The 27,361-nt window shown below is 38.7% G+C and overlaps 1 protein-coding gene across 3 annotated transcripts; it reads left to right on the top strand.

Annotated features, from left to right (window-relative positions):
* The first annotated feature begins 4,596 nt into the window (after positions 1 to 4,596).
* On the top strand, positions 4,597 to 27,200 carry EEIG2 (EEIG family member 2). Of its 3 annotated transcripts, none has more exons than XM_021547042.1 (11): positions 4,597 to 4,859; positions 16,917 to 17,037; positions 17,432 to 17,461; positions 17,978 to 18,094; positions 19,236 to 19,282; positions 21,577 to 21,683; positions 22,921 to 23,016; positions 23,547 to 23,748; positions 23,823 to 23,953; positions 24,336 to 24,405; positions 24,742 to 27,200. In XM_021547042.1, the coding sequence occupies exons 1-11, from the start codon at positions 4,711 to 4,713 to the stop codon at positions 24,782 to 24,784; spliced, it is 1,113 nt and encodes a 370-aa protein (XP_021402717.1). In that variant the 5' UTR covers positions 4,597 to 4,710; the 3' UTR covers positions 24,785 to 27,200. The 3 variants fall into 3 exon arrangements, with proteins under 3 accessions (XP_021402717.1, XP_031361379.1, XP_021402727.1); XM_021547052.2 differs by having other exon boundaries at positions 4,686 to 4,859; positions 23,826 to 23,953; XM_031505519.1 differs by lacking the exons at positions 24,336 to 24,405; positions 24,742 to 27,200 and having other exon boundaries at positions 23,823 to 24,091.
* The last annotated feature ends 161 nt before the right edge of the window (positions 27,201 to 27,361 follow it).

The raw sequence follows: 27,361 nt of genomic DNA on the forward strand, positions 1-27,361 counted from the left end.
CCAGAATATGCAAGTAGTATATGAACTCATTACTGAATACAATACCTAGATAGATGACATACATGGGAATGAAAAACAGTGCTACCCTAAGATCTCCCTGCCTGCCAGTAGGTTCCTAATATAACTGTCACTGTCTGAGGTCTCAATGTTCCACCTATTTTCTTATGGATCATACTAAGTGCCGTGTATGTATATTAATACCATATATGAATTAGAACCACTCAAAAAGTAACACTAGCACTCCATCATTAAAACATGAAAAGTTAGTGTCAATAGTCCAAAATTCAAGGTAATCAAGGGAGAGATGCATTTGTTTTTCCTGATCAAGAAAAAAAGCTACTTGTGGCAGATCTGGCTTTCATAAATGCATCCTGCATAGGTATAATTTATATGGTGTGCCATACTGTTCAGAGTTGTGCGGAAGGAAACAGGAGGCCACAGAGAAAAAGCAGATAATAGCTTGCTGGTTTGACAATGAACACGTGCAAATAGATCCTGCTTTGACTTGTATGCACAGCAGAAGTTGGATGTATCAGCTGTGTATGATTGATCCAACAGTTTATCCACGATGAGACACAACAGTGAAATTCATTCTTCATATTTGCTCTGGTCTCCCTGAAAACTGAGTAAGTAGCATAGAGCTGTGCAGAAGGCTTAAATGACTTCAGGATGACTGGCTGACAATAATGAGGAGGTGAGAGCCTCAGGTATTTCACACATGTTGATAGATAAACCATTAGGCACACTGCTGAGAAAGCCAAGGCTCTTTGGAAGATACAGACACTCCTTAAGTCTCATAACCTCCTACAGGGACATCTGAGACAGTGACCACAAACACAAATCCAGAGATATGCCTCATTTATATCAACAAGAAAATGAGTCTTGCCTATTAATTGGAAACTAGCTCTACCACAAATATAATTTCTTCTACAAATTACCTTGTTTGGCATGTTTTGGAGCTGTTTCATTTACAAAGTCCCTGTTTGTTAAAAATGAGTCTTGAATTGTCCATGATTCTGATTTTTACCTTGCTTGAAGAAACTGCAAAGGACATCTGAGACAAGAAATACTTTTGCCTGTGACATTTTATGTTAAATGTTAGAGTTAGTGGCTTATGTTTTTCTTGGTTTGTTGGGGTTTTTTTGAAATTCTACTACATTGGTATTGATTTTAGTATTATAAGGTTTTTTTGATATCAAAACTGATTAGCATCAGAAGAGCAAAAACATAGCAAAAAAAAAAGCATCTAACTTACCAGAGAAAACTTTTAATTACTGTTATATCAATACATATACAATAAATATTTAAATTATATCAATAAAATCCACTTAGATGAAGTGCTATAAATATCACAAAACCTCAGAGACTGGAAGCAGACTTGATATATATTATTGATAGACTAAAAGATAACTCAGCTGAATTGCATTATTAAGTGTCTAGATACTGTAGCTCTTTTTTCATGAGTAAGGAAAAAATTATTATTTTTCATCATCATAATAATAATTTCATAATAATCATCATAATAATCCTTCATCATAATCCTTAGATTTTGAAAATCATCTACTGCATGAGCCAGAAATCATTTCTGGTGTAACTCCAAGGACTGCAGGGAAGTTGAGTAATATTTAAATTATGAGATCAAATCCAGTTCTGCTGCACATTTAAAATGGTCTGTTAAGTACATCCAGAAGTTTTTTGTCACCTGATGGAGCAGTCTTCACTTCACACATGGGAGGATATAATAAAAGAACATAAATACAATAAATATTTAAGAGGCAACAAGGTTCATTGTTTTTCATTTATTTAAGGTAAAATGAATACTTGCTTCATTATATAGATGTAATTGGCTCAGTTTTGAACTAACATTATAAAATAATTCTTTAAAAACCATATAGAATCTTATTATATAATAAACACTAGCAAATTTAGATTATTTTCTTTTTTTTCACATATTTTTCTTTACCACTTCTTGTCTAGCACAAAGCATTGGACTGGTTGAGCATGAAAAAGGTACTGTGTCTTAATTCAGACAGACTGGTGCTGTAATTCAGGTAAATATCATTTACAAGCAAGAAATCATTATTTGAAATCACCAGTGGAGGTTCAGCTGGGTTCTGAGTTCTCCTGTGACACGTGCCCATTTTGCAGGGCACTGAACAGCCAGGACAGGGGCTGTGCCTGCGCTTTGTTCCCAGCACAGCTTTAAACAGCCAAGCCACACGAAGGCAGGGATGCCTCAGAGAGCAATCCAAGGGACAGCCCTGTGGGTCTGTGCTAGACAGGTGCAAACACATTTGGAGGACTGACATTTCAGCAGCATGAGGAATGTCATTATTACAGAGTTCACCTACACACATTGCACTGAGCTCCCACTAACCTCACTTTTTAGTTTCATTTCATTTCAGGCATCCAAATGAATCTCTCCATGACCAAGACAAAGTGCTTACAATGTGCTGCTGCTGGCAGCACTCATCTGGGCACAGTTTGGAACCCAGACCTTACATCAGATCCATCTAAAGCCAAACCTAGAAGCATTTCAAAGCTCTTCTGATGCTACTGTTCTTAGGACAAAGAGCTACAGGTCAGAAATCAAGTGCCCAGCAGGAAACTGGTGCCACAGAAAACATACAGGCCAAGTGGATGAACACAGATCACATTAGCACAACCTCTAACAATGATGATGCTCTGCAAGATCTAAAAATCCTGGAGACCTGTGCTTCAGCTGTCCACTGATCCATCTATCCATAAAGAACATTGCCTATTAACTCCTACAGTTTTTTAACTGAAATTTTACATTCTTCAGGAGAGCAAACAGATCTTAAATTATTTCTTTGATTCTACTGTAACTGGGGTATTTTATAAGACATGTTTTTCTTGAATACTTGAGATTTGATACCTGTAATATCCAACTTCTTTAAAGATTTAGGAATGTCTCCTAAAAAAACCTCCAGTGCTTTAATCTTACATAAATTTTTTTATCAATGACAACACAGGATTGTTACATTGCCTACGGAGTTCATCTGTTTTTAAAAAACTCTTCTGCTATTCTGAGAATCTTTTGATTAAAGATTCTAAATATATTTTAAAATCTATACTTGTGACACTTTTGACTTTGACTCTTTTGGGCAAGAAGGCCATACTGAATATAGATAGTCTGTTCAGAACATAAATATAGCCCTAGAACAGATTGGGCTTTCTCAGATAAGGGTTGCCTTTGACTCAAACCTCCCAAAATCACCTGGCATCCCTCCTTGTCTTTTTTCAGCAGTCAGCCCTGCAGGGTGGCAGGGCACAATTTTACTTCAGTAAAAAGACTTCTTTCAGACCCAGTAATTTCTTGACATTTAGGAGTTTTGTAGAGAATTCTTTGTTAGGAATGCAAAACAGACAAGGGCATCTGAACTACCCTAGTAGTTAATTTTTTTACTAGAAAACTCTATATAAATTCATCTTATATATGTTTTAGGACAGGAAAAAAAATAGGAGTATTTCTTTTCCAGACACTCACTTTTTAATATTTGTTTATGGTTTTTTGTGGTTTTTATTTTTGCTCCTTACTTTTTTTTTTTTTTTTTTTTTTACTAGGATTATGCTACAGGACAGATGGGGACATTCTGATATACTTAGCTGCATATTATTTGTGCTACCTGTATTCATCAGGGATGTATTCTGTGAAAAATGTATTTCTATATATTTATACTGAATGAGGGGCAGCATTATTTCCACACACTGCATACGTTGTCTTACAAGTTCTTTGCCTTACCATGTGATTAAGTGCTTGGCTGTGAGAAGACGTGCTGTGTGCTCCTTACGGAAGGCTGTAAAGAGGAAACTGATCTGCTGATGGAGGCTGCTCAGAGCTTGCTTTATGTTTAAATCTCCTGGAATGGTTTTTTAAGGCAAAGCTGTTCCCTAGAGAGCATTTGCTGGTGTTGAACTATACATTAAACAAGAGAGTCGCCTGTGTGTTGCCGTAATCATCTGTGTGTTGCCGTAATCATCTACGCCACAGGACTGCTCTTAAATGTAAACACAGATGTGTACGCTCTCCTCTACAAGACCGTGAGCATCTGTTGCTTGTGGCAGAAGCGGCGCTGGTTGTAAATTACAGGTTGAACGGCTGTACACGATCCCTGTAGGGTTTAAATTATAGCAGAAGGAAACTAAATTCAGAGTTGAAATGTCGACGCCTAAACGACGCTTCGCTATGTTACTCTGTCTAAAAGCCGAGCTGTGAGCAGCACAGGAGGTTTCCGCTCCCGGGACGCGCCCAGGGGTCCCTGGGAGGCGGGGGAGCTGCGGGGCCAGGCTGCACAAGCCCCGCTCGGCCGGGGCCGCGGCCACGTCACTGCCGCGGGCACCGTGCGGGGCCGGGCTCCCGTTATTGAACAGCCTTGTTCAAGAGCCTCCCAGCCCGGGCCGACTTCTCCGGGGAGCCGCACGCCGACGCCGGGGCCCTCGGCGGCAGCGCTCGCCAATGGCTCCGGCCGCCGCCGCCGGCAGCGGGCGGGGCGGAGGCGGGCGGGTTTGAAAGGGAGGCGCCGGCTGCCATGGAAGCGCCGGCCGGGAGCGCCGCGGCCGGCAGGGGCTGAGCTGGCAGCGGCCGCCGCTCCGGCCCGGCCCGCCCTCGCCCCGGGCATGGGAGCGGAGCGGAGCAGGGTGGCCGGAGCGGAGCTGCCGCGGGGCCGGCCTCCGGGAAGCCCGTAGCCCATGGCCTTCATCATGATGAAGAAGAAGAAGTTCAAGTTCCGCGTGGAGCTGGAACTGGACGAGCTTTCCTCCGTGCCCTTCGTCAACGGCATCCTCTTCTGCAAGGTGCGGCTGCTGGACGGGGGCAGCTTCAGCGGGGAGTCCTCCCGGTAGGTGCCTGCGGGACTCGCCGGCCGGGGTCTGCCGGGCTGCCCGCCCCACGCCGGCAGCCCCGGGCGGGCCGCGGCCGCCCCGTCCGACGGGCTCCGCTGGAGCCCGCGTCCCCCCGAGAGCGGGGCAGGCGCGGCCGCCTCCGCAGCCCCTCCGCCCGCTCCTCGGCTCCCGCGGCGAGCCCGGGGCTCAGCCGGTTCGCGCTGGCGGGCAGGCGGGCGGGAGCCCGGGGAGAGGAGGGGTGGCTGCCCCGGGGCTCCCGGCGGCCGCGGCCGTGCTGCTCGCCGCTCCCCTCGCCGAAGGGGAAGCTCCTGTGGCACGGCGTGGCACCGGGCAGGCTGGCCGTCTTCTCGTCCCGCCTGCTTTGCCAGCATCAACGGCGAGAGAACGCGTGTGGTAGCGCTCGGAACTCTTCGTCCGCGTAGCTGCTCGCTGCCTGGAGTCGTAACGTTGTAAATAAAATAAACACTGAGGCTCCTAAACACGGAGTAACAGAGGAGAGGAATCCCCGAGTGATAAGGATGGTCTCGGAAAAACGGGTCTCTTGTGCCATAATGCTGGAGCTGCTGAGCAGATGGGTAACAGGAGGGGAGAATTTCTTGTCCCCAAGCCTGTAGTCTGAGCTGTCCCCTGTGAGTTATTCGACCTTATTGTTTTATTATTGAACGCTGGCTTGCTGTGTTTCGTTCTGCGAATATTTACATGGAGAGCCAAGTTCCATGGAAAAGTCATCCGTTTTGACTCTAAGTGCCCAGGTCATATATTACTGACTTTGTTCATGCTCAGTTCTGCAGTGCAAGTGCAAGGCAGATGTCTTTTTTTCCTCTTTCTTTTCCTTCAGTTGTGCCTCAGCAATGGAGCAATCATCTGTTGTGGTAGTGGCTCCCCGATAGCATTGGGTAAATAGAGGGCCACTGTATTAATTTTTTCCAAGTACCTGGCAGAGGCAGAAACTTGTCAATAGGAAGGGCGTGTATTGTGGCTTCAGGTCTGGGGAGAAGGAGATTCCCCTCCCATTACACTTGTTCTTGTTGTATCCGTTATTATTTTATTTTAATATTATTACAAAAAAGATTTACTGGAAAATGTATCATAGAATTATTGGAAAAGACAGTAACAAATCCATGAAGACTCAGTTATTTTCTTATTAAAATACTGTTGTTACAGAGCTTTCTAAATTATCTGCTTTTGATTCTGTGAATGAAATTAATCAAGGAGAAGGAATAAAAATGGAACTTTGGCCTACAACCTCCTTATTTAACCATTCCATTATACTGGCATGTATAATTGAGAACAAATTTTTCTTCTGTATGGTTGGAAGTTGTTCAGTTCATCAGTTCTCTGATCTCATTTCATGTCTTTCTTCAACGTTTTTCTTGTGAGCGACTTCATAACTAATAGATGATGATAGCAATCATGATTCAGGCACTAATGTGCCATTACTGTCCTACTCCAGCCCTTACTGCCTTGAAGTCATTTCCACAGGCTGACATACATCTTCTGGACAGCATGTCTATTTCCAAGGACTTGCTTTCAGCTGAGCAGATGGTTTTGATATGTTATGGTGATCTTAGTCTCTTCTGCCTTGCCTGTTTATGATACTAAACCTAAATGTTTGAAAGCCTACATTCGTTACCTTTCTGAATTGTTCATTAGAGTAAAATGTGTGTGGTAAGGAAACTGATGTAAAAAATTGTGTTGGAGCTGAAGCTTAGAAATTCTTCCATTTTCTTTTTCTGGGGTTATGGCATAAAAGCTAACAGCAATAGAACATATGCTGGTATGTCAAGGTCCCTGTGAGTGTAACTCATTCCTGCTGGACTGAGAAGTGCTTGGGTGTACTGGTAGAGTGGTAAAAAATTCTAATGCAGTGATCCTTTGGTGCCAGTTTAGGGAGTGCCTTTGCTCTTGGCTTAAGAATTAACAGATGAATTTTCAGAGTGGTGATTCAGCAAAGGGCTGAATAAATAATGAGGAAATTAAGTTAACACCAGAGCAGTTGTATTTCAAAACTTATCAGTTGCAAACTTTCTGATGGCCATAATCTTCTAGTTGCATGCATTTATTAGTTTCACTGTGAGCTGGCAGTTATATCCCTAGAGAAGTGATCTTTTTAGCTTTAGAAAAGATATTCAAAGAATCCTATTGTTTCAGAAAGTTATAGACAAACTCATCCCAAAAATTTTATAATACAGGAAGAAACTGACTGTTTTCCTAGTAGCTTTATTTTTGTTACTCACTGAGGTCTAGTACACTATAATTATTTTGGGAGAAGTTATGAAGTTCTCAAGCTGGTGTCCATACAGACCAATAGCCTGCTGTCTCTTGCCTTCAAAAGTAAAAAAAAAAAAAAAAAGTCCAATCAATAGTGTATAAACCACCCTAACATTATTAGCATTTTCTTTCCAAAGCCTATTCACCTATTCACAGAGAAGAATGTAATGAAAACCCAGGGCAGCATGGCTTGGAATAGGGGTTCATGTGTAAGTAGCAAGTTGTCATGAAAACAGTTTCAGGTGATTGTCTTATCAGCCCTCTACGGATCATGCTGTATGAATGATTAAAGTCCTGATCCTGCAAGTAATGTGGTACCTTCATCATCCCTCTGATCACTGAAGTGAGTTAAAAGAAGACTGACAAAAGTTCAAGCTACTGAAGAATAGGTTTTTTTTTCATTTCTCAGATCCTTGCTGAGAAAGAGCTACCTAAGAAATACATTATAGAGACAGGGGCCATGCTACTGGACACTTGTCACAGTCCAGCTACGTTTCTGGCTCCCACAGATGTGTGCCTGAAGTGTAAAGAAATTCTGTGACCAGGTGAAACTAGCATGTATAGTGCAGTACATTGTGATCTGGCTGGTGTGTAAATAGAAACCACATCACTATGCATATACTTTTTTAGAACTCCAATTAGAAAACTTCTGTTTGAAACATCCCTATGCACATCTGTGAATCCTTACTGTGGGAAAAGAAAATTCTGGATTATGACACTAAAAGTTTAATTACTGGACAAGAATATCCACTTTTTAAGTAATCTTAGTAGTAGTTTATTTGGTAGTGCCAAATCAAATTTTTATCCAAGGACATTGACCAGCCAAGTGGTAGCAGTGTTTAAACTGGTAAAAATGTTTGAGAGTTTCTGCAAGAGCAGGACCTTGAAATTCTGGCAGGAATGGATGTGTTATAAGTTTTAACTCTGAACCAGGGAAAACCTTGGAGGGCATTGTGGAGAGGAGGAGGCTCAGTTTAGTTGTTTCAGCAAACTGACAATCAGCCACACAGTGTAATTCCTGCCCTCCCCTTTTTGAACTTGCTTTCTAGCATGACTACTGGATCTTTACCATTGTGTTTTAGATGTTAGAACAAAGGCTGGATTTTCAGCCAGTAGACTGTGGATAGATGCAAAGTTATGCTAGCAAACCTCACTTTCATTTAGGAAACTTTCCTTGCTTAAGCCTTGTTTCCTGTGTGGCAAGGCATCTTTCTACCTTTCCCTGGGTCAATGACATTAGATCTCTCTTTGAAATTGGATACATGAATACACATGCAGATTCCAGGATACTGTGTATCTATATACTGTCTGGTCATAAAATAGTGTGCACATAATGGCAAATGCACCACAAAAGGACACAAGATTGTTTCAGGGCAGAAATTACACCTATGAGTATTTCGAACAGAAAAAACCACGATTTTAAGGTACAGACTTGACTAAATTCTAAGCATATTTATTTGTGGCCATTCTAATGTAGATATAAATATATAGCAAGTATAGGCTTTCTGCAACTGCCCTCATTCTAACAGGCTGAATCAAAAATTAATTGGTCCCTAGAGCAGATAACTGAGGCTCATAGGCTGAGCTGTTGCTCAATCAACAGTAAATGAAGAGATGGAATATGAGGAAATCCAAGAAATTTTGGGAATAAGGATCTGATTTCTTGAGGGTGTAATTTCAATGTTCTACTCATCAACTGAGGCTACAGGAGCTGTAAGCCTGCTAGTTCCATTTTTAGCTTGGTTTCCAGCTGCACCCCACTCAAGAAAAGGACTTGGTTGGTGTGTTCTGAGTGCAGCTTTCAGCTTGGTCATATTCCCCTTCCTTTCAGATCTGATTTCTGACAATTTGGACTGCTGATGTTTCCATCTTCTTTCTTTTATACAACAAGATACTAAAATAAGAAGCTGATTATGATTACTGTATGTGGCAGACAGAGATTCCAAGTGGCCAAGAGCTATAAGCTTTTCATCAAATCGTTTTATTTTCCAACTGACTTCAGCAATGTGGGGTTTTTTTATGTACCCTCTTGAGTCATGAGGGGAAGTCTTGAGAGATCATGCATGAATATATTCCTATTCCTAATAGGTACAGGCTAGAGCATGTAATTGTTTTCTGCAGAAATTGACTTCTTATCTGCCAGATAAGTACTTCTTCCTTCCAGTGATGCACGGTCACCTCCTTCTCAACTGTCTAAAAGTGCATCTATTTTTTTTGTGACACCAGCAAGTAGGTTTTCTGCCTCACTGGATTCTTCAAGTTGTCTTTTTACCATTCTTTTTCTGATTGCTGCTATTGCATTTGAAAGAGAGAAACTCTCCTGATAGGAACACAGCTTAACTAACTGTGTTTTTAAATTACAGTACTTGTTAGAAAAACATACCTGTCCCATGGAATCACTGTCCCTATCACTCGAATCTTCCTGCATGATGTATGAATCCTGCCAACAGTCTTCAGAGCTGGATAATGCTATTTCTAATAGCTTTTTCAGCTGTAACTGGAATTAAAGCTGGGGAGCTTGAAACAAAATAAGTTTTCAAGTACTGTGAGGAATATCGGCAGTGGGATAAAAATCCCACCTTGCAATTTTGCAGCTGCTTTTTTCAAATTCTTGAATGCCCACTTAATGTTTCCTCAGTTGTGAAGAGATAGTTGGTTAAGCAGCTTTCAGACACTGTCCTCTGTAGGGAGGAAAAGGTAAGGAGAAGTTCTCTACACAAAGTACAACTTTTCAACATGTCGTTTCTTTGTACTTCTCCTTTCATTAATAGTTACAGTAAAATGTATTTAGTGAACTGATTTAAAAATATGGTTGAGAAAAAACAAATAGAGGAATAAAGAATATTAGTTTTGAAGGGGTTCATTTTTGGGATACAGCAGAGGAAAACAAAATGTTTGTACAATCTGCTCTTTTCATGGGGTGTAACTGGTTATTGCAGATATAAAAAGGGCTCAGTCTTGGGAGACTTCCCTAACTGTAGTTTTAAGAACTGATGAGATGTATTAACAGCTAAGGTGTCACAAAAAGAAGTTTGAGAAGAGATACATGACAGACATCTGTTAAAGAGGGAGAGACAGTGGAAAAAGCTTTCATGCTTAAGGTGCCTGCATTATGCAGGGCTGGCACTTGGGTTTAAAAGAGCTGGTGTTGGTTTGGTTTTTTCCACTGACCTCAGCACAGTACATGAAGTACAGTATTTTTCTGCCACAAACCTGCCATTTGCAAGCACCATAGCACCTGATTGCCTTAATATTTTAAGGACTATTTCTGTTCATGGAATAATTTAGGCTGAAGGAGAATACCAGAGATCACACAGTCCAGCTGCCTGCTGTAAGCAAGGCTAATTTGAGTTGGATCAGGAAACTCAGAGCTTTGTCCTGTCAGCTTTAGAAATTCTGTAATAATGGAGATGCCAGTTCTTGTAGACAACCTGCCCTGCTGTTTACCACTTTTATTGTGAATATTCTTTCCCTTATTTTACTGGAATTTACCTTGGTTTTGCTTCTTTTCCTTTCTCTGATCCCCACTAATTAACGTCTGGATCCATCTTCTATCTTAGCAGATATGGCTGTAGATGGCAATTAGATCTTCCTTCACCTCATCATCAGACTGTAAAAATCCCATGTTTCCAAATTCTCCTGCATCAGAAAAGAATTCATCCCTGACTCCAGACCCTCATCTCACACCCCTGGACTTGCTTCAGTTCATCAGTCTTCTGCCAAGAAGGCCCCAAAACCAAGCACACTGCTGCAGATACAGTCTCAAATGTTCAATTTCCTCTGACTTGCTGACTACACTCTTCTAATGCAGTTTACCCTTCACACTGCTAATTCCCTTCTAGGTGTCTGCATTTACCTGTAACCAGCAGTTTTGCATCCACAATCAATTTATACATATTTTATAAGAAGTTGTTGACATGAAATGCTGCTAGTTAAAAATGTAACCTGTTTTACTATGAGTAAAAATGTGGAATAGAAAATTATTACTCTGAATTTTGCACGTACTAACAGCAAATTAACTGTGGAGCTGTGCACTGTAAACAAGTGGAGCTCTTCTTGCAGAGCCAGCTGTTTGCTTAGTCCTGAAATTTGTGAACCATTGCAGCTCTGTTTGTAAATTACTTGTTTTGCTCATTTTTGTAGCAATGCTTAGAAAAAAATGTTTTTGTTGGAGAAAATGCATAATCTTATATGCCTCAGGCATGGGGAAAACAGAATATTAAAGGAAAAGTAAACTGAATTTATTCCTGAATTGAGAAATACATTAAAGCTTTGCATAAGCTTATTGCTACAGCATATATTTTGGAGCTCATGCTCTGAGCACTCCAAGTGATGCACTTTCTATATGAAGCCTAAATTTAGCATTTTGGTTATTGGATAACAATTTAAAATGTAGCTTAGTACTGCTCCAGGACCCTGATGCATGGGTACCTGTATATTTCCCTCAACTATGACACTGCATGAATTTTACTTAAAAGTAGATTTCAGATAGGAGGAGTTATTAGACTCTTGCATGCCAAAGCCTTCTCTGTTAATGTATAGTATAAATGAGAACTCCATATCCAACAATTCCTTCCTCATACTAAAGATAGCCTAGGAAAGGTTGAATCTTCCAGTACCTGAACCTGAAGCCACTGATAGTATCACTACACTGTTAGATTGTAGGTTAATGCCTTAATTCCTGTCTGTAAGGTGACACTGGCCTTTGTTAGGTGTTCCAGATTTCTGCAGAAGAAAGATGTTACATATATTAAAAGTACATATAAAATATCTATATGAATGGGATATTGCTCCCATTTTAGAAGACTATTTTGTACACTATAAGTAACTCCAGGCTACTAAGTACTGCATTTTTATCAGAAGGACAGAGCTACCTGTATTAACTTCACTCAAGAGGGATCGATCAAAGGAAGCTTTAGGTGATAGAAGTCCATTTGCACACCCACAAATGAGTGCAGCCAGCAAAGACAGGGGAGGGTGGAGGGCCTAAAATAATACTCAGCTCCAGCTATTCCCAGTCCTGTCACAGGACATCAGGACATCAAAGCCCATCTCCACAAGCCCAGGGACACACAGGAGGGTGGGAAATTGAAATTATGGGCTTGGACAAGGGGACACCTTCTCTGGGCTCCTCCCAGGGCTGTCCCAGGAGACCCTTAGCCCCATTGTCCAGGCAGGAAACCCATCATGGTGAACTAAAACTATGGAATGTTTTGGACCAAGGGGGGTTGCTGCCTATGAGACACATCATGGGATACAAGGGAAGAGGCTTATCATGGGACAGTTTGGGGAGGAACTAAAGGTGGAGGAAGGGATGAGTTTGAGGAGGAACAAGTGTGGGGAAAAATAAGGAGTAAAGGGAATAAAGGGCCAGTTGGATGTAAGGAGTTTGCTGGTTGGTGCATCATTTGTCTAATCTGTTTCTAATTAGTAATGTCTGCTGTATCTTCCTGTTGAAGAACATTGTGACTGTTTCGTGGGGAAGGGCTCTCTATTCAGTGTGCATTGTGGGGTGGGGGATGTCTGAGAGCCAGCAACTGGACTCAAAAGTGTCACAGGGCTGCCAGCAGGAGAGGCCAGAGGGAGCACACTTATGCCATGGAGTGGGACAGTGGGTCACTGGCCCTGTGTGTCCATCGTGCCAGCAGCTGCCCAGAGACTGTGGCAGAGCACTTGGGTCCAGCACCTGGAGCGTCCAGATGGGTCACAGCAAACGCCACCACTGGGGTGGGACGAGCAGTCAGAGATCCCCGTGCCTGCGGTGTCAGCACCTGGAGCAAAGGCACTCGGGGATGGAGCTGGACTGTGAGCAGGTGGGATAGCCTGGAGCCACACTCGGTCTCTGTCTAGGTCTGCATCGAGCCTCTGTGCTGCGAGTGCCGGGAGCCCCTCCTCGGCCTCGCTGCTGCAGCCTCTGACCAGCGCAGCTGCAGCAGCATCACCTCTCTCAGGCCATCTTATCAACACGACAGTTCTTCTAAAATAAACAAGCAAAACTTAGGTGACTTTCTCATCAGATTACCGGCTTTAAAAGATAATAATGTTTTTATTTACCTCATGTAGGAAAAAAACGTTTTTTCGCAGTATTTACAGCGAGTAGATAATTCGTGCTCTGTTCACATGCTGTTAGGTACATTAGCAAACACCACTGTCTTTGACATAAAGAAGTGTAGTGATCCAGTTGAATCCAAAAGTAGTTCTGGAAGTATTTTCATGTGAACGTAGTGTGATACAAAGCTTGAATGGCATCTTAAAACAAATTATCCCAATTTATTATTTCTTTGGTGACCAATAAATCTAAAATAATTGCACTACAAACACAAGCAGTTTAACATAATCATCCCCATATGGCTAAAGATCCTAAGGCTGTTTAGAATAACTCAGATAAAAACATCAGTAAATTTTCTGATTAATGGAACACAGTCTTTTGGTAAATGTCCACAAGGAGTTTTGGCTTCTTTATTTCAGAGCAAGCTTTTCCATTTAGCAAGAAGGGATTTTCCCCATGACATTGAAGGTCCTTAAAAGTTATTTATTTTTGCATTTGTAGCTATTTTATGGAACAATCCATTATTCATAGATTTTATCCATATGGAAATGAACAAACAATCTGATGAACATAAACACCTTACAAAAAAGTCCATAATTTGTTAATACTTCAGGATGAGGAAGTGACAGGATTAGGATTTATTGTTTATTATTTAAGTTTACTTTTTTCTCTGTTGTGTGTCTGAAGAAAAATCCAATACTTTTATTCAACATTTTAAGTGGCAGTTGTGTACAGTATACAAAACATCTACAAATAAGGACTTGATTAAAGTTTAAATCTTGCATTTGAAATTGAGTCAATGTAAAATTGTCCCTCAAAAGAAAAAAACAGTGATGATAACACACTATACTTTGGAGTCATTTTATCCTACAGTATCTGTTTATTGAATTCATTTTTGGTTACATACTACTCAGAGCATTTATTCAATTACACCAAAGCACTACAGCCTACTATGTATCCCAGTGCATTTTGGTAACTAAGATACATTTTGATTAAGAAAACAACTGGTTTACTTTGCATGTGGTAAAGTGAGGGGAGGCTGGTAGGAAACTGACTCAGAACGGAAAGCTCTCCCCAGCGAGCTGCAGCACAGCTGCCAGAAGTTATCTGGGTTCATTTCCATAGCAGCCAATCAATACAGCTGTTTATTTTCTAAAGGCCTGGCACTTAACTAAGAATCTTATAAATTTAGATATTACTGTTGAAGTTAAATGTTCTGATTATTTGACCTTTTTTTTTTTTTTTTTTTTTCAGGATAATGGGAATAACTAGATGATACTCCTCTTTACTAAAAAAATTTCTGAATTAAAATTCATCAATTTTTTAATATAGTGGAGTTAGAAGAACTCTTTAGTGGCAACAGGGGCAGTTGGTTGGGTTTTGGTGGGATTTTTTTGGTTCTTTTTTCTTGTTTGTTTGGTTTGCTTTTTTGAAATTGTGTACAAAATTTTCAAAGATCTTGCGATTTATATGCCAGTGAAAGAAACTAATGATACTTTTTTTTTTCTGGTATCCTTATAAGAAGGAAACAGAATTCCTGGTTTTGATTTTATTTTTAGAAAAATTAGACCATCAGTATCCAGAACTGAAGCCTTTTTACTGCCACTTCTACTTCTTGTTTGTAAATCCTGGCCTGTGATATGAATGGACTGAATCTATCGAAAGCAGAGTGGTTTTGTGCTACCTTCCTTACTTGAACCATTATACCCATAGAGTAGTATTGGTATATTGAAATAAATTCAAAATTCTTAAAGGTTTTAAGGATACTTACATTTCTCAAGCAGATGTTACTTACATTTATCTTGCATTTACAAGCAAAAATACGTTTAATGTTCACTGCATTATCTTTTGCTGCAATGTGAGTGGTCTGGAACACTGTAACTGTAGAATGTGCAGCTGCTTTGACTTTGCTGTAGAGACAGAAGGCTGTTCTGAGAAGCAGAAATAACATGAACCATTATACTGAGTAGTACAAAGATTTTGGCACATCACTTTGACTTTATGAGTTTACAAAAACACTTCCAGTGGAAAAAAGTTTCATTATTACTAACTGGAAATGTTACAAAAGCAAAAACACTCCAAGAACTTAGTGAAATGATGAATAGCAGCAGAAGTGATGGTGTTATTGGTAGAGCCAGTGGTGTCCTGGGTGACAAGGAAAGGGTGGGAAGGATGATGATGACTGCTGTCCTCCTTCTGTAACAAACAGATGTAATGAGAAAGGATAAAGGATTTTCTGACCTTTATGGATGACAAGTGAACTCTTTCAATTTAGTGGCAGTTTTATATGTGTCACAAATGTTAGCAGTTATTATCCCTTTTAAGAGTGAATTTTACATGATGTCTTCTTGTCTAAGCCTGTTTCAATGGAGATGTAACTATTTGTAATTTGCCTTTTTTGAATTCTTGTTCTTTTGTGCATTCAAACAACTCACATGACAGCGGGATGGGATTCCTTTTTTCCCACAATACAGGAAAGTTTGCAATGTAAAACATCCCAGATAAAGAGTAGATCATGGTGTTTATGAAGCATGTTCCTTCCAGGTCACATGCTTGAATGTGACTCAGTGTTGTATCATCAGGATCTGGTAGTCTGTTGTGGTCATTACACTGACTCATTTTAGGCTGATTTATTCCCACCTTAGGAAGTCGCAGTGCCGGTGAGCCCTGAAACTGGCAGTCTCACCAGCACAGCAAAGGGTGCTTTTCTGAGTGCCCTGCAATTCTTCATTTTTCTATACACGTGATGAACTCTAACTCCAGCTTTTGCAGAACCATGGGATTCTATCTGCTAAAGACTTCAAACTGTTTCTTCAATAAGCTGCTGTCAGAAGTTAGTATAAAACATAGGAATTTATGTATTAGGAAAATGGAAGGGGAAAAAGGAGAAACGTTTGTATGTGAAGACGGTACTTCTGTGGTTAGACTAATAGAATAAATTATCAGGTTTTGTTTTTTGTTTTAAGATACAGGGGTTTTCTAGTTGTCCTCCCTGTGATTTTTCATTTTGGAATCTGTTCTTGGTCAGAATTACCCAAATAGAATGTGTTCTGTCTGAGCCTTATAAAATGACATTCATAACTGAAAGCATACTTCCTCCTCCCATTTTTCACTGCATCATACTGTCAGATTGTTATCCTCCTGTGAGAAACAGATCCTTTCAGATTTGTCAGCTTTTTTGCTCTCAGATGGCAAACTCACAGTATGTAGCTGCAATTCTCATTTACCCCAAGTGCATTACTTTGTGTCTGGTTATTACTACACATCATCTCCTTTCCACTCCTCCAGGCCTCAAATATATGTAGTTTTGCTTGTATGACTCTCCTTTTCTCTGAACTGAAACACTACTTGTCAAAGATGCTATCTTGAGCGCACTGCAAAGCTCAGCAATTTGGGAGACATTGCCTGGGAGCTGATGTTCAGGAGGACTTCACTCTCCTGAGCCAAACTGCAGAAATTACACTCTCATTCATTTGAAAAAACACATGGTTGTTGAACTCTTCTGGAGGTCTAATATTGCCTGAAAGTTTTGAAACAGTTATTAGTCATGCTACACTGCTAAGAGCAGAATGGGGGATTATTGTTATAATTCATGCCTGGGACCACAATTTGCATGAAGTGGCCATTCCACAAAGAGAGGGGAACCATTATTTGTTCTTAATCTGTCTTATTGCAGTGTAGTAGTTCTGAGTGTATATGCAACTAACACTCAGCATGTGCTCTCTACTTGCAGGGAGGTAGTACAGGCAAATTGTGTCCGCTGGAAGAAAAAGTTCTTCTTTATGTGCAAGATCAGTGCCAGTGCCACAACAGGGATTCTGGATACTTGCACTTGCAGGGTGTCTGTACGGAAGGTAAGCAGCTTTTCTCCCCCTCCTCTCCTCTTTCCTTGCTCATTCTTCCTTTGTTTTAATTTTTGAATGTCTGATAAACTTCATACAGCAAATTTTAGCTGCAACCACATCACGTATTACTTTAGTCAAAATTTTGTAGTAATCTTATTACTTACTTTGACTAATTTATTAGGAATTTGCCATTCCTCTTTCCAAGACAACAGTGTCTTGCTGGCCTGCTCCAAAGGCATTATGAGTATTAAGGTCTAAATGACAACAGCATAGTCTAGCAAATGTGTGGGGAGATATTTTAAAATAAATACCTGCTTTTCTAAAAAAAAATGAAGAAAAATCCTGAGTCAGTATATTTAATGGCTTAATGGTGTGTCTTTTTTCCTTTTTTTTTTTTCCCTAGGAATTAAAAGGAGGAAAGGCATATGCAAAGGTAAATTGAGATGCAGCTAATTTTGCCTACAGATAAGCTTTTCTTTCTTGCCATTTTATGCCCTTTTAAAGTAATTCCAGAATAGTACTTAATACCCATGGCTTCATAATGTATATTATAGTGACACAGTGCTGTTGGAACTTTCAATCAGTGTGTTTAATAAGTATGTAACAATGTTATACCACCAAAACTTTTTTCTTTTGGGCTGGTATGCGGAAAGGGTTAGTCAAAGTAAACATTTACATTAACATATTTATTTATTTATTTACAAATAAATAAAACTCTCCTCATTCTTTTTCTCTCTTGGAACTTTAAATTTTTAACTGAAAATATAACTATGCTGAATTTTACACTCTGGGTTTGTTTCCTGCTCTTTTGCCTCGGTCCATTCCCTTAAATGGGCATTCTCGTATACATATTTGAAAGAAACTGCTATTGAGTGGTACTCAACTAGTAATTAGCAAGTACCTTCATTTAGCCAAATGCTTACTACTAATTGACATTTTCTCTTAACAGCTGGGATTTGCAGATCTAAATCTAGCAGAATTTGCTGGATCAGGAAATACCACTCGTCGCTGTTTACTGGAAGGTTATGATACCAAAAATACAAGACAAGACAACTCCATTCTGAAAGTAATTTCTTTCCTTTATCATACTTAAAGTAATAAAGCAGACAACAAGTGCTATTATTAAGCACTTAATGAAATTTAAAACTTATTTGCTGAACCTCTTTTTGGAAGGAAAGCTGTTTGAAGTAAAACCAAAAGTGTTGTTTAGAAACAATCATTAAAATCCATACAGTCAAAAATATAACTTGCCCTGTCTTTGAAATGGAGCTGGATAGCTGTAAAAGAAAAGCTTTTAAAAGGTGTTCCTAGTCTAAGGGGAGCTGAAAAATGAACAAGTTAATGTAGGGTATGTTCAAGACTGGGCAACCTTCTGTGTATCGTTCTGAGAGTGAATCTATTAATTGGCTTATATATGTACAAGCCACCTTCAATACCTCTGTGACTCATGGGATTTTCCTGTTTTCTATTCGATAATAATCACTGTAACAGTTGGGGAGAATTCTTGCAAGACACTCACTCTGACATCTTCTTTCCTTAGTCCAGAGAGTTAAAATAACTGAATAAGCCCCATAAAACTAAAAATAATTATGCTGCGATTGTTTCAAGTAAATTTTTTTTCCCTACTGGGATTAATTTTCCACATTGTTCAGCATACAGTCTGTGCATGGACTTTCTGATCTGACACTCACAGACTGTTCAGAACACTTGTAATGGATGGCTTTGGCCTGCCTAACAAGCCTTCAATGCACTGTGTCTATAGCTTGTTTACCCTGTGTGCTTTTGCTGTCTCATGTTAGCACAACCCATAATGAGAGCCAGCAGTTTGCTGAACCCTCAGCAAAGAACATACTTTAGCACCCACTAGTCTAAACGATGTTCTGTTTGATCATTCAGGTTTTAGGTTTCTTTGCTTTGTTTTTCTCTTGAAGCCATCTTAATTATTAATAATTCTAAGATTCTCCTTGATACATGTGTCTTTTTCAGAATCCTCTACGTATAACTATGTTACTTTAAACTGTATTTTGTGTTGTTTGTATGCCTAAGAGAAACAATGTAGTTTTTTGCCTATGTGTTTATTTGCCCGTGTGATTATGGCATTTTATTTTCATTAAATACAACATTTGTGGCAAATATTTACATGACCACGTATGTGTCACAAACAATTTTGTTTTTCTGATGGTGGATTCTGTTTTCTTAATGTGCAGGTTTTGATCAACATGCAGCTGATGTCTGGAGACCCATGCTTTAAAATGTAAGTTTGTAAAAAATCGCTGTGGGGTGATGTTTTGATCATTGAGAATTACACTTCTAATTTGTGTTTTTACATCTCTCCAATCTGACAAAAGTATTAAAAAAAAAAAAAGCCACAAAAAATGGAATGATAGCCGAACAATGACTAACATGGTAGAACTGCCAGTAGAAGTGTCATAGTTCGTGATGTTGGGTACTTAGTATCAAGCACAGAATACTCACCTGTACATCTGTAATGCAAAAAAACAAACCACTTCAGGGAAACTGTTCCTGCAGCAACTTTATATAAATATACTTGGTACAGGGTGATCTGACTAATACTTGTGTCTGGAAAATGTACTGCTATACCTTTTATTCACAAGTGTCAGATGACTTTGAAATATTCATTTGCAAAAAACCCCCAACAGAAGCATAATATGACTTAGTACAAGAGAAAGCACTTACAAATATTTACTTAGCAAAGACATTATGCAGCTTAGTAAAAGATGCAATATGTAAAATCTGAGGGGCAGGTAGCTAGGAAAATTCACTGCTATAAATTGAGGATTCTTTGGCCTCATTGTCTTTCATCTGTAGTTAAGGAAGTACAATAGTTGTGCTGTGGTTTGGTACCAGTCTTTCTAAGGTGATTCTCCACAGCACTCTTCAATGTCCCCTTGCACCACTAAAAGTTCTTTGTTTTCTCTTTTATTAACCTTTAATGAGAAGAACAGAACACTGAACTGTAGAATCTCATCTTGTGCTTACTGAATAAATAGCATAGAGGGGTATTATCTGAGTTTGTCTGATTGGGCAAAACTTTTCTGTATCCCAAGTTACGGAGAACCTCTTTTACTTCAGAACAAATTTAGTATATTTACTTTAGAGTCAGACCTATTAACAATTACATCTCTGGAAGTGATAAACAATTCCTCAAAGGCAACTAATCATTAGTCTTGGATACTAACAAAGCAGTGTATTAATTTTTTACTGTCTAGCACTGAAGGAGTTGAAATTAGTACCTAAATAGCTTTCTGGATTCCTAGGAAAAAATCTCTTACTCAAATTATTCAGACTTGGCATTTTCTTCCAAACTGGTGATATAACCATTTCCTGGAACACAAACTTTCAACACGAACAGAACAAACAATTTATCTATTCCAGATGTCCTTTGTAGAAGGAAAAATAAACCTTAAAACAGTTTCACCATCTGGCATATTTTATTCATATTTTATGAAGAAGCCTAGAAGGCTTGGTGTTTGATCTGGGATGACATCCCTGAAATCATTCCCTTCTTGCTTTCAAATATATGTTATGCAGATAAGTTCACAAAGGCACTGAAGTGCTTTTTTCTTTCACTCTTTACTTTCAAACGTAACCTAAGAGAGGCTGTGTTACTCTACATGAAGACAGTGACTAATTTATTGACTATGTCAAATCTAAAAATGTCAACAAATACCCATTTGTATGCAGGCCATCAGTTTGTTCCCAATATAGAAAATAACAAAGCATTAAATAACATCTTGAAATGTATTTTGGTTGTATTTGCTTGCAAGAGATTGCTTGTACTTTGTCATTTTCTAATTACTTTATTTTGCACTAGCAAACCACAAACTAAGAGGTTTATTAATTTAACAAGATCTCTCTTTGGGTCTTGGTATTAACTCAATGAGCTTTATTAAAAACTTTTAATATTGAACCAAAATTTAAACTATGTCATACATGATGCTTTCTGATTTTGTAGAAGGTAAAATTTAGAATGCAATACATAGGCTCCTTTATTAGTTGTGAGGGTTATCAGCCCAGAATAATTTCCTACTCTATGACAGGGAAGAAACAAAGCCAGGATTGTATCACAGCACAGAAGCCAACTTGGCCAACTGTTGTGCACATTGGGGTTTTTTTTTATACTTATCACCCTTTAATGTATTCCTTCAAGTACTGAATTACATATATTCTTAGCATGTAAACTGTCCTGTAATTAATACACTTAAAAAAATAAGAAACAACTTCAAATTAAAGACCTATCACTCCACCAATCATCACAAAAGGAAGAGCCTTTCCCAGGATCCCCAGAAGCCTGAGGGCTGAGCAGATTGATTACGTAAAATGTCCTTAAGCTCAATAGCAAAAACTTTTTTTTTTTTTAATTTTCCTTAATGGGGGACTAGGCAGCATGTTTGCTGAAAAGAACTGTAGGTCTGTTAAATTGATGCATAGTATGAATGATGCCAGAATATCTGAAAGAAAACGATGTGCTGATCATTCTGGAGGGATTACAAGTACAGCAAATCTTAACCACATTTTTTCTTGCAGGCCTCCTTCCACAGCAACATCTATAGCAATTGCTGGAGAATCAGAGTCTTTGCATGAAGACAGGAAAGGTGGAGAAAACTTAAAAGTAGCACATCTGGGTATAGCAGGTATAGAATAATGCTCTTAATTTTTCAATACTTTTATAACTGCCTCATAGTTTCAAGATGTTCAAAATACTACAAATCTGAAAGGGATGCTGACAGTAGGCTTGCAAAGGAACCTTCTTATATGGCTTGTGAGTTTCTGCTTCAAACACAGCTGAAGTTTTTAAGATTAGCTTTCAGACAGAAAACATCTAGCCCAACATGCTACTATGATACTGGAGAAAGAATGATCATGTCTTTAATATTGACACTAGACAAATCTACAACCATATTTCATACATATCTATCTAACTCAATGGTAGTCTCTGTTTTGCTCAGATACATATTATGATTTTTATTTTTTAAAGAATGTATATTAATTAACATGCATGGTATTTTTGCAGCACTTGAATCTTCAAAAGGTTTGTACAAAATCAGAGTCAAATCTCTAATCCCTCTGGTGTCGGAACTCAAAATGTCTCTCCGACATTTTTAGAGGTTCCAGGCCTTGGTCAGAAGCATTTTAGACCCTGGCAGGCAGCTGGAAACAGCTGTGATTTTGAGTTTGAGCCATGGAATGAATTACCAACTTTGGAGGTGGAACAAGCAGTCACAAAAGGTTAGATAGTATAGTAAAAGTAGTTGCAAAACAGAGGGGAAATTTTTTTTAGTATTGTAGAGGGGGGTTTTAGCACATGTACAGGGTGGTTTTTACTTTGTACATGGGGGTCAGAAGTTCTAAGATGGAGGAAAGTGGGCTGATCCTGTTCTTCCTCCTTCCTTTTCCTTGCCTCCATGTTCTTGGTGATGTTGGCACTCACAGATTGGTTTAGAGTAGAAAAGCACTTTGTAATATAGGTAGTAGGTATTGGGGGAAAACTATAAACATGTAATACGTAATATATCATATAAAAGATAGCAGCAGCCCTGGGCTGGGGGAGAGACAAAGAAGACAGCAGACAGAGAGGATGTCAGGGTGTGTGTGTGTGTCTGCCCAGGCCGCTGACCAAACAGCCACAGTCCAAGAACATAATCTGTTAGATGACTAGCAATAAATCGTCCTGAGACCGAACAACAAGAGACTGTGGAGTTTTTCTTTGGAAGCATGGGTTGGAGGAGAAATTTCACCACCACATGGGAACCCAGAATAAGGCCGGGGTTCCCACACTCTGGGAAATGTCTTTTGACTCTAATCAAGATTACTGGCAAAGTAGCAATAAAGTTGGCTTTAGGAACACTGTGTGACTTGCTCATGTTGCAGATGTCTCATCAAAGAGTGCCTCAGTCCCAGATGAACTTGGTGCATGTGGACATTCCAGAACATCAAGCTATGCAAGTCAGCAATCAAAACTGTCAGGTAGCTGTTCACAATTTTGTCATGAGTTGTCAGGGATTATTTTTCTTTCATTGGCTTAGACAGTCGAAAATAAGTTTATGTTTTGAAAACGGTTTGCATTAAAAGCTTTTTCCAAGAAGTTTCAGGTGTGGCAACAGTAACATATTTTCCCTCTTAAAATTTATTGGATTCACTGGATTATTTCTTCAGATGCAAGACTTTTTGCCTTTGTTCCCTCCAATTAACATATCTGAATGAGATTTTTACCTCTTTCATGAGTAAAAAAATGGAGACTTAGCTCTAAAAGCTGAAGGGGATGATGTTTGTCAGTCTAATTGTTCTGATATAAACAGGAATTACTTAGAACAAAAAGAAAATGGCAGGTGCTAGAATACAAAATCTGAAGTCAGTTTCTAGTTGATATATGCACATACATTCATAAGGCTTTTGCAAGTCCCTTTATATGAAGACAAAACACAAATTCTGCTTTCAGGATGGACCTGGCCTGTCAAGAACATACCTAACCCATCTCTCCTGCATTTTCCCAACAGGATATAGTACATGTCATTCTAGATCATCCAGTCTGTCTGAACTCTGCCACAGGAGAAACACCTCAGTGGGGAGTACCTCAGTGGGAAGTACCTCAACAGGAACTGGAAGTATTCTAGAGCCGTGTGAAGAGACTGAGCCAAAAATAACTGAAGCTGATATTGATACATCTACTGAAGATGCACCATCAGAAAAACAATGCAGGTATGCTTAATCTGAAAACCTTATCTGGCACAAGTAAATTATCATGTCTAAGAGCCTAAATATATTTATTTCAGCAGACATCCTGTAAAGCAAGACTCTGTGGAGTCACAGCTGAAGAGGGTTGATGCTACCAGAGTTGATGCTGATGATATAGTTGAAAAAATACTCCAGAGTCAAGACTTCAGTTTAGACTCAAGTGCAGAAGGTATGGATATAAATAAGGAAGCTTATGGACAATTTATGTACGTTACAGGCCTTAGGAAAGCCCACTCCCTTCATAGTCCCTGTTGTTTGTATTCATAAGGACTATGCTACATTTTCTACTTTATCATAGCTACCAAAATTGAAAATACCCTTACATGACTCAGGGAGCTTTCCCAGATGATTACTTTAAGCCCAAAAGAGCAGGTGCAAATCTGTGACAAAAGTACTTCCTCCAACATACACCCTGTAGGAGTTGGTTCTTCATTACCTAAAGTATTTGCATCTGAAAGTGCCAGCTGCAAAACAAGTAGATATAAAATTACTTAGATTTAGCTAGGACAACATTAAAGAAAGCTAACATATTTTAATCATTTGCCTTTTAGAAGAAGGTTTAAGATTATTTGTGGGCCCTGGTGGAAGCACTTCTTTTGGAAGCCACCATCTACCTAACAGGTATGTAGTCTGAACAGCTAATCCAGAGGCAATACAAAATAAAAATGCATCTTCAGTAACTTTCTGTTCAGTAACACTGATCTTTGTTCCTTTTGATTGTAGTACAGTAAAATCTCTTTAGCGCATTAAAGTGTAGGTGACTCCACGGCATGGTAATAATGACAAATATTTTCTACCCTCCACATTTAGCTGGTTAGGTATTTGCTGTTTGGTTGGTTTTGTTTTTTAGGAGGGCTGTTGGTTGGGTTGTTTAAACAGTACACTTGCTGATGTGTGATACTTGCTATTAAACTTCCATTTAAATTAACACTGAACTAACTTTTTTCAAACTTTCAGAGCAGGATCTGGAGCATACGAGCAGGTGGTGATAAAACGGTAAACTGGAATGTCAAATGAGGAAAACTTGGAGCTCTGGTGTTGATACTTCCAGTATTTTTTGCTCTGCTGCAAGAGCTGAGACAGACAAAATGAACTCAATATGATATTTTTCTGAAAAGCAGTAGAATGCCTCTTGCTCATAGAGCATCATCTTCTGTGGTATGAAGAAAATGTTTAGCTATGTGTACCTTGTGAGAGCGCTTGGACTGGTTTTGTAAGCTCTTTCTGATGTTGGTGGAGTTAATTTCTGTGAAACATCTGTGGAAGCATGTCCCATTTCAATATTTTATGTAAGAGATCACTTGCAGTGATGGACTTTGTTTGTAATGTTATTTTTACAGAAACTTCTGGAAGTTAGTCTTAAAAGAACCTGAAAAGAATAATTACTGAATTTGATCCTACATGCTGTTTTAGTTTTACAGAAGCTAATTACTCCTATCAAGTCAGTTTTTATCAGGTCAAAGTTATGGCCTCCAAAAAAAAACAGGCCAGCTATGTTTCAACATAATCAAAATCTTTTCTTAAGAGTACTGAGCACAACTTGAACAGAAGAGGCGAATGTCATGTACATTTAAAACAAACCCCCAAAACTAGATCTAAACCAGCCACTGTAAATTAAGGCTACAGGTTTAAATGCATCAAATGACCTTTTTTTGTTCCAAGTGATGAAAAAGGTGGGATTCCACACCAAAACACTAAGGCACAATAGTGTTTTATTAAGAAAGCTGCCTTGATTGTTAAATCTGGGGTTCAGCAGCTGCTCCCACAGAAACTCACTTTGATAATGCATGAATATTGAGATTCAATGGGATGGTACTGTTTACAAACCTAGTCAGTAGTTTACTACCACTTAATTTTTTAAATTGTAGTTCAATCCTTCACAGTCAGTGCTTTGCTTGTGTTTTGAATGTGCCTTGCGAGATTGGGGGTGTACAGGGAGACCAAACCATTTACTAAGGAATTAAAGCTTTAAAACTAGGTAAACATCTATATATACTACTATTAATGTAACTTGTTAAGAGAAGCACTTTATTGTAGACATACTCTGCACACTGAAAAAGTCTTAGTGTGCAACAGCTTTGTTGAACACTTCTTATTTTGCTATCTGTCCACTGTTACTTTAGGTCAATGTACTGTATTTAAATTTGCACAAGTAGTGATTTGCCTGACAGGCAAGAAAGAGCTCTTTAAATTTTCATTAAGAATATGAAAGAATCAATTTTTAAAGGGATGTGTTGGGTGACAAATAGGTGTAATTAATTGTAAACTGCAAATTACTTTTTTTTTTAATTTAGTGGTACTATTTATCAGATAAGGCCTGGAATAAGTAGAAATAGTGTCACCATTTTTGAAAGCTCAGAATGCTTCAAATTTTGCTCAGAGTGATGTTTGACACCTTTTCATTGATGTAAAAGTAGGCCACATTTAATAGATTAAATTAGCAAAAGCAGACTTTGCTTGCCAGAAATCCATAGCAGAATTATTAAAACTTTTATTTGTATTTTTAACTAAATTGCAGCATTCAAAGCTAGAATGCTGTTATTAAATATGATGAATTTGAGCTGTTTCTCAGTTTTGGTACTTGCATACTTTTATTTCTACTGTTAATTTTAATCTCTTTAGAGTGTCTAACTAGGTAAAAGAAATAATACAAAGACTCTATTTTAGCTGCTCTTAATAGAAGTGTGGTATTAATCAGTGTTTGCTCTCCACAGGAATTTTAAACAGAAACTACTCAACTGCTGGTATACAACTCTCTCTCAGAACATGATGGTCTCCTTTCCTGTTACATAACTAATTAATACAAAAAAAATCTCATTGCAAGCAAAAGATGCCAGAAACTTGAATACATTCTTTGCTTTCAGTGCTAGTTGACACTGCTATATTTGGTGACAAATCCATTAAAACTAGTAGTAGTTAAATGGAAGCTTACTTACATTTACTAGGAAAACTACATGTAGTTTGAGGAAAACAGACTTTTAAAAAATATTGTACAGCTGCTTATGTAATTCTCAAGGGAATTTCCATAGCATTTTACGTTAAACAACACAGCTGATAGGCATAGATTAGATTGTTTACTAGAAACAGTATTTTCTTGCCTGAGCAGATCTTTTAAATAATAGGGAATTTGACAGAGAAATCCAGCTTTTCATAAAACTATATGTTAGTAATTTATTCTTCTGACTTGACTTAAAACCTTCATGAAGTGATAATCTAATTGTGCATCATGCAAGTGAAACAATCTTCACACCTAGGTGCTGTATTTTCTTTTTTGTAAACTATGTTGTATGGAATACTGGAGACTTCCATGTTATAAACTGTTTGGGATGTACTGGTGGATTATGTGGTTTTTTAACTGTATTTGAATAAAAATCTCTCAGACATTCAATAAACTCATGTCTTCAGCTTGGAATCCATTCCTAAAAAATTGTCGCTTTTTTTTTTTTAATGTAAAAAATTACAAACTTAACTGGAAGTTTGAGTCTATTACAGTTTCTCTTCAATTTAAGGAGTTCTTTGTATAATGCTTTGCTTTTTTCTGTTTCTGTGTTGTCACAAAGTGACATCCATATTATCA

The sequence above is a fragment of the Lonchura striata genome, chromosome 9 (assembly GCF_046129695.1).
Source record: "Lonchura striata isolate bLonStr1 chromosome 9, bLonStr1.mat, whole genome shotgun sequence".
Lineage (NCBI taxonomy): Eukaryota > Metazoa > Chordata > Aves > Passeriformes > Estrildidae > Lonchura > Lonchura striata.

Bases quoted from the DNA above. Each gene is read 5' to 3' on its own strand.
- EEIG2 (XM_021547042.1), top strand. From the start codon at position 4,711: ATGGCCTTCATCATGATGAAGAAGAAGAAGTTCAAGTTCCGCGTGGAG. The intron at 23,017-23,546 runs GTAGCTGTTCAC...TTTTCCCAACAG, and splicing joins TCAGCAATCAAAACTGTCAG to GATATAGTACATGTCATTCT. The intron at 24,406-24,741 runs GTATGTAGTCTG...TCAAACTTTCAG, and splicing joins AGCCACCATCTACCTAACAG to AGCAGGATCTGGAGCATACG.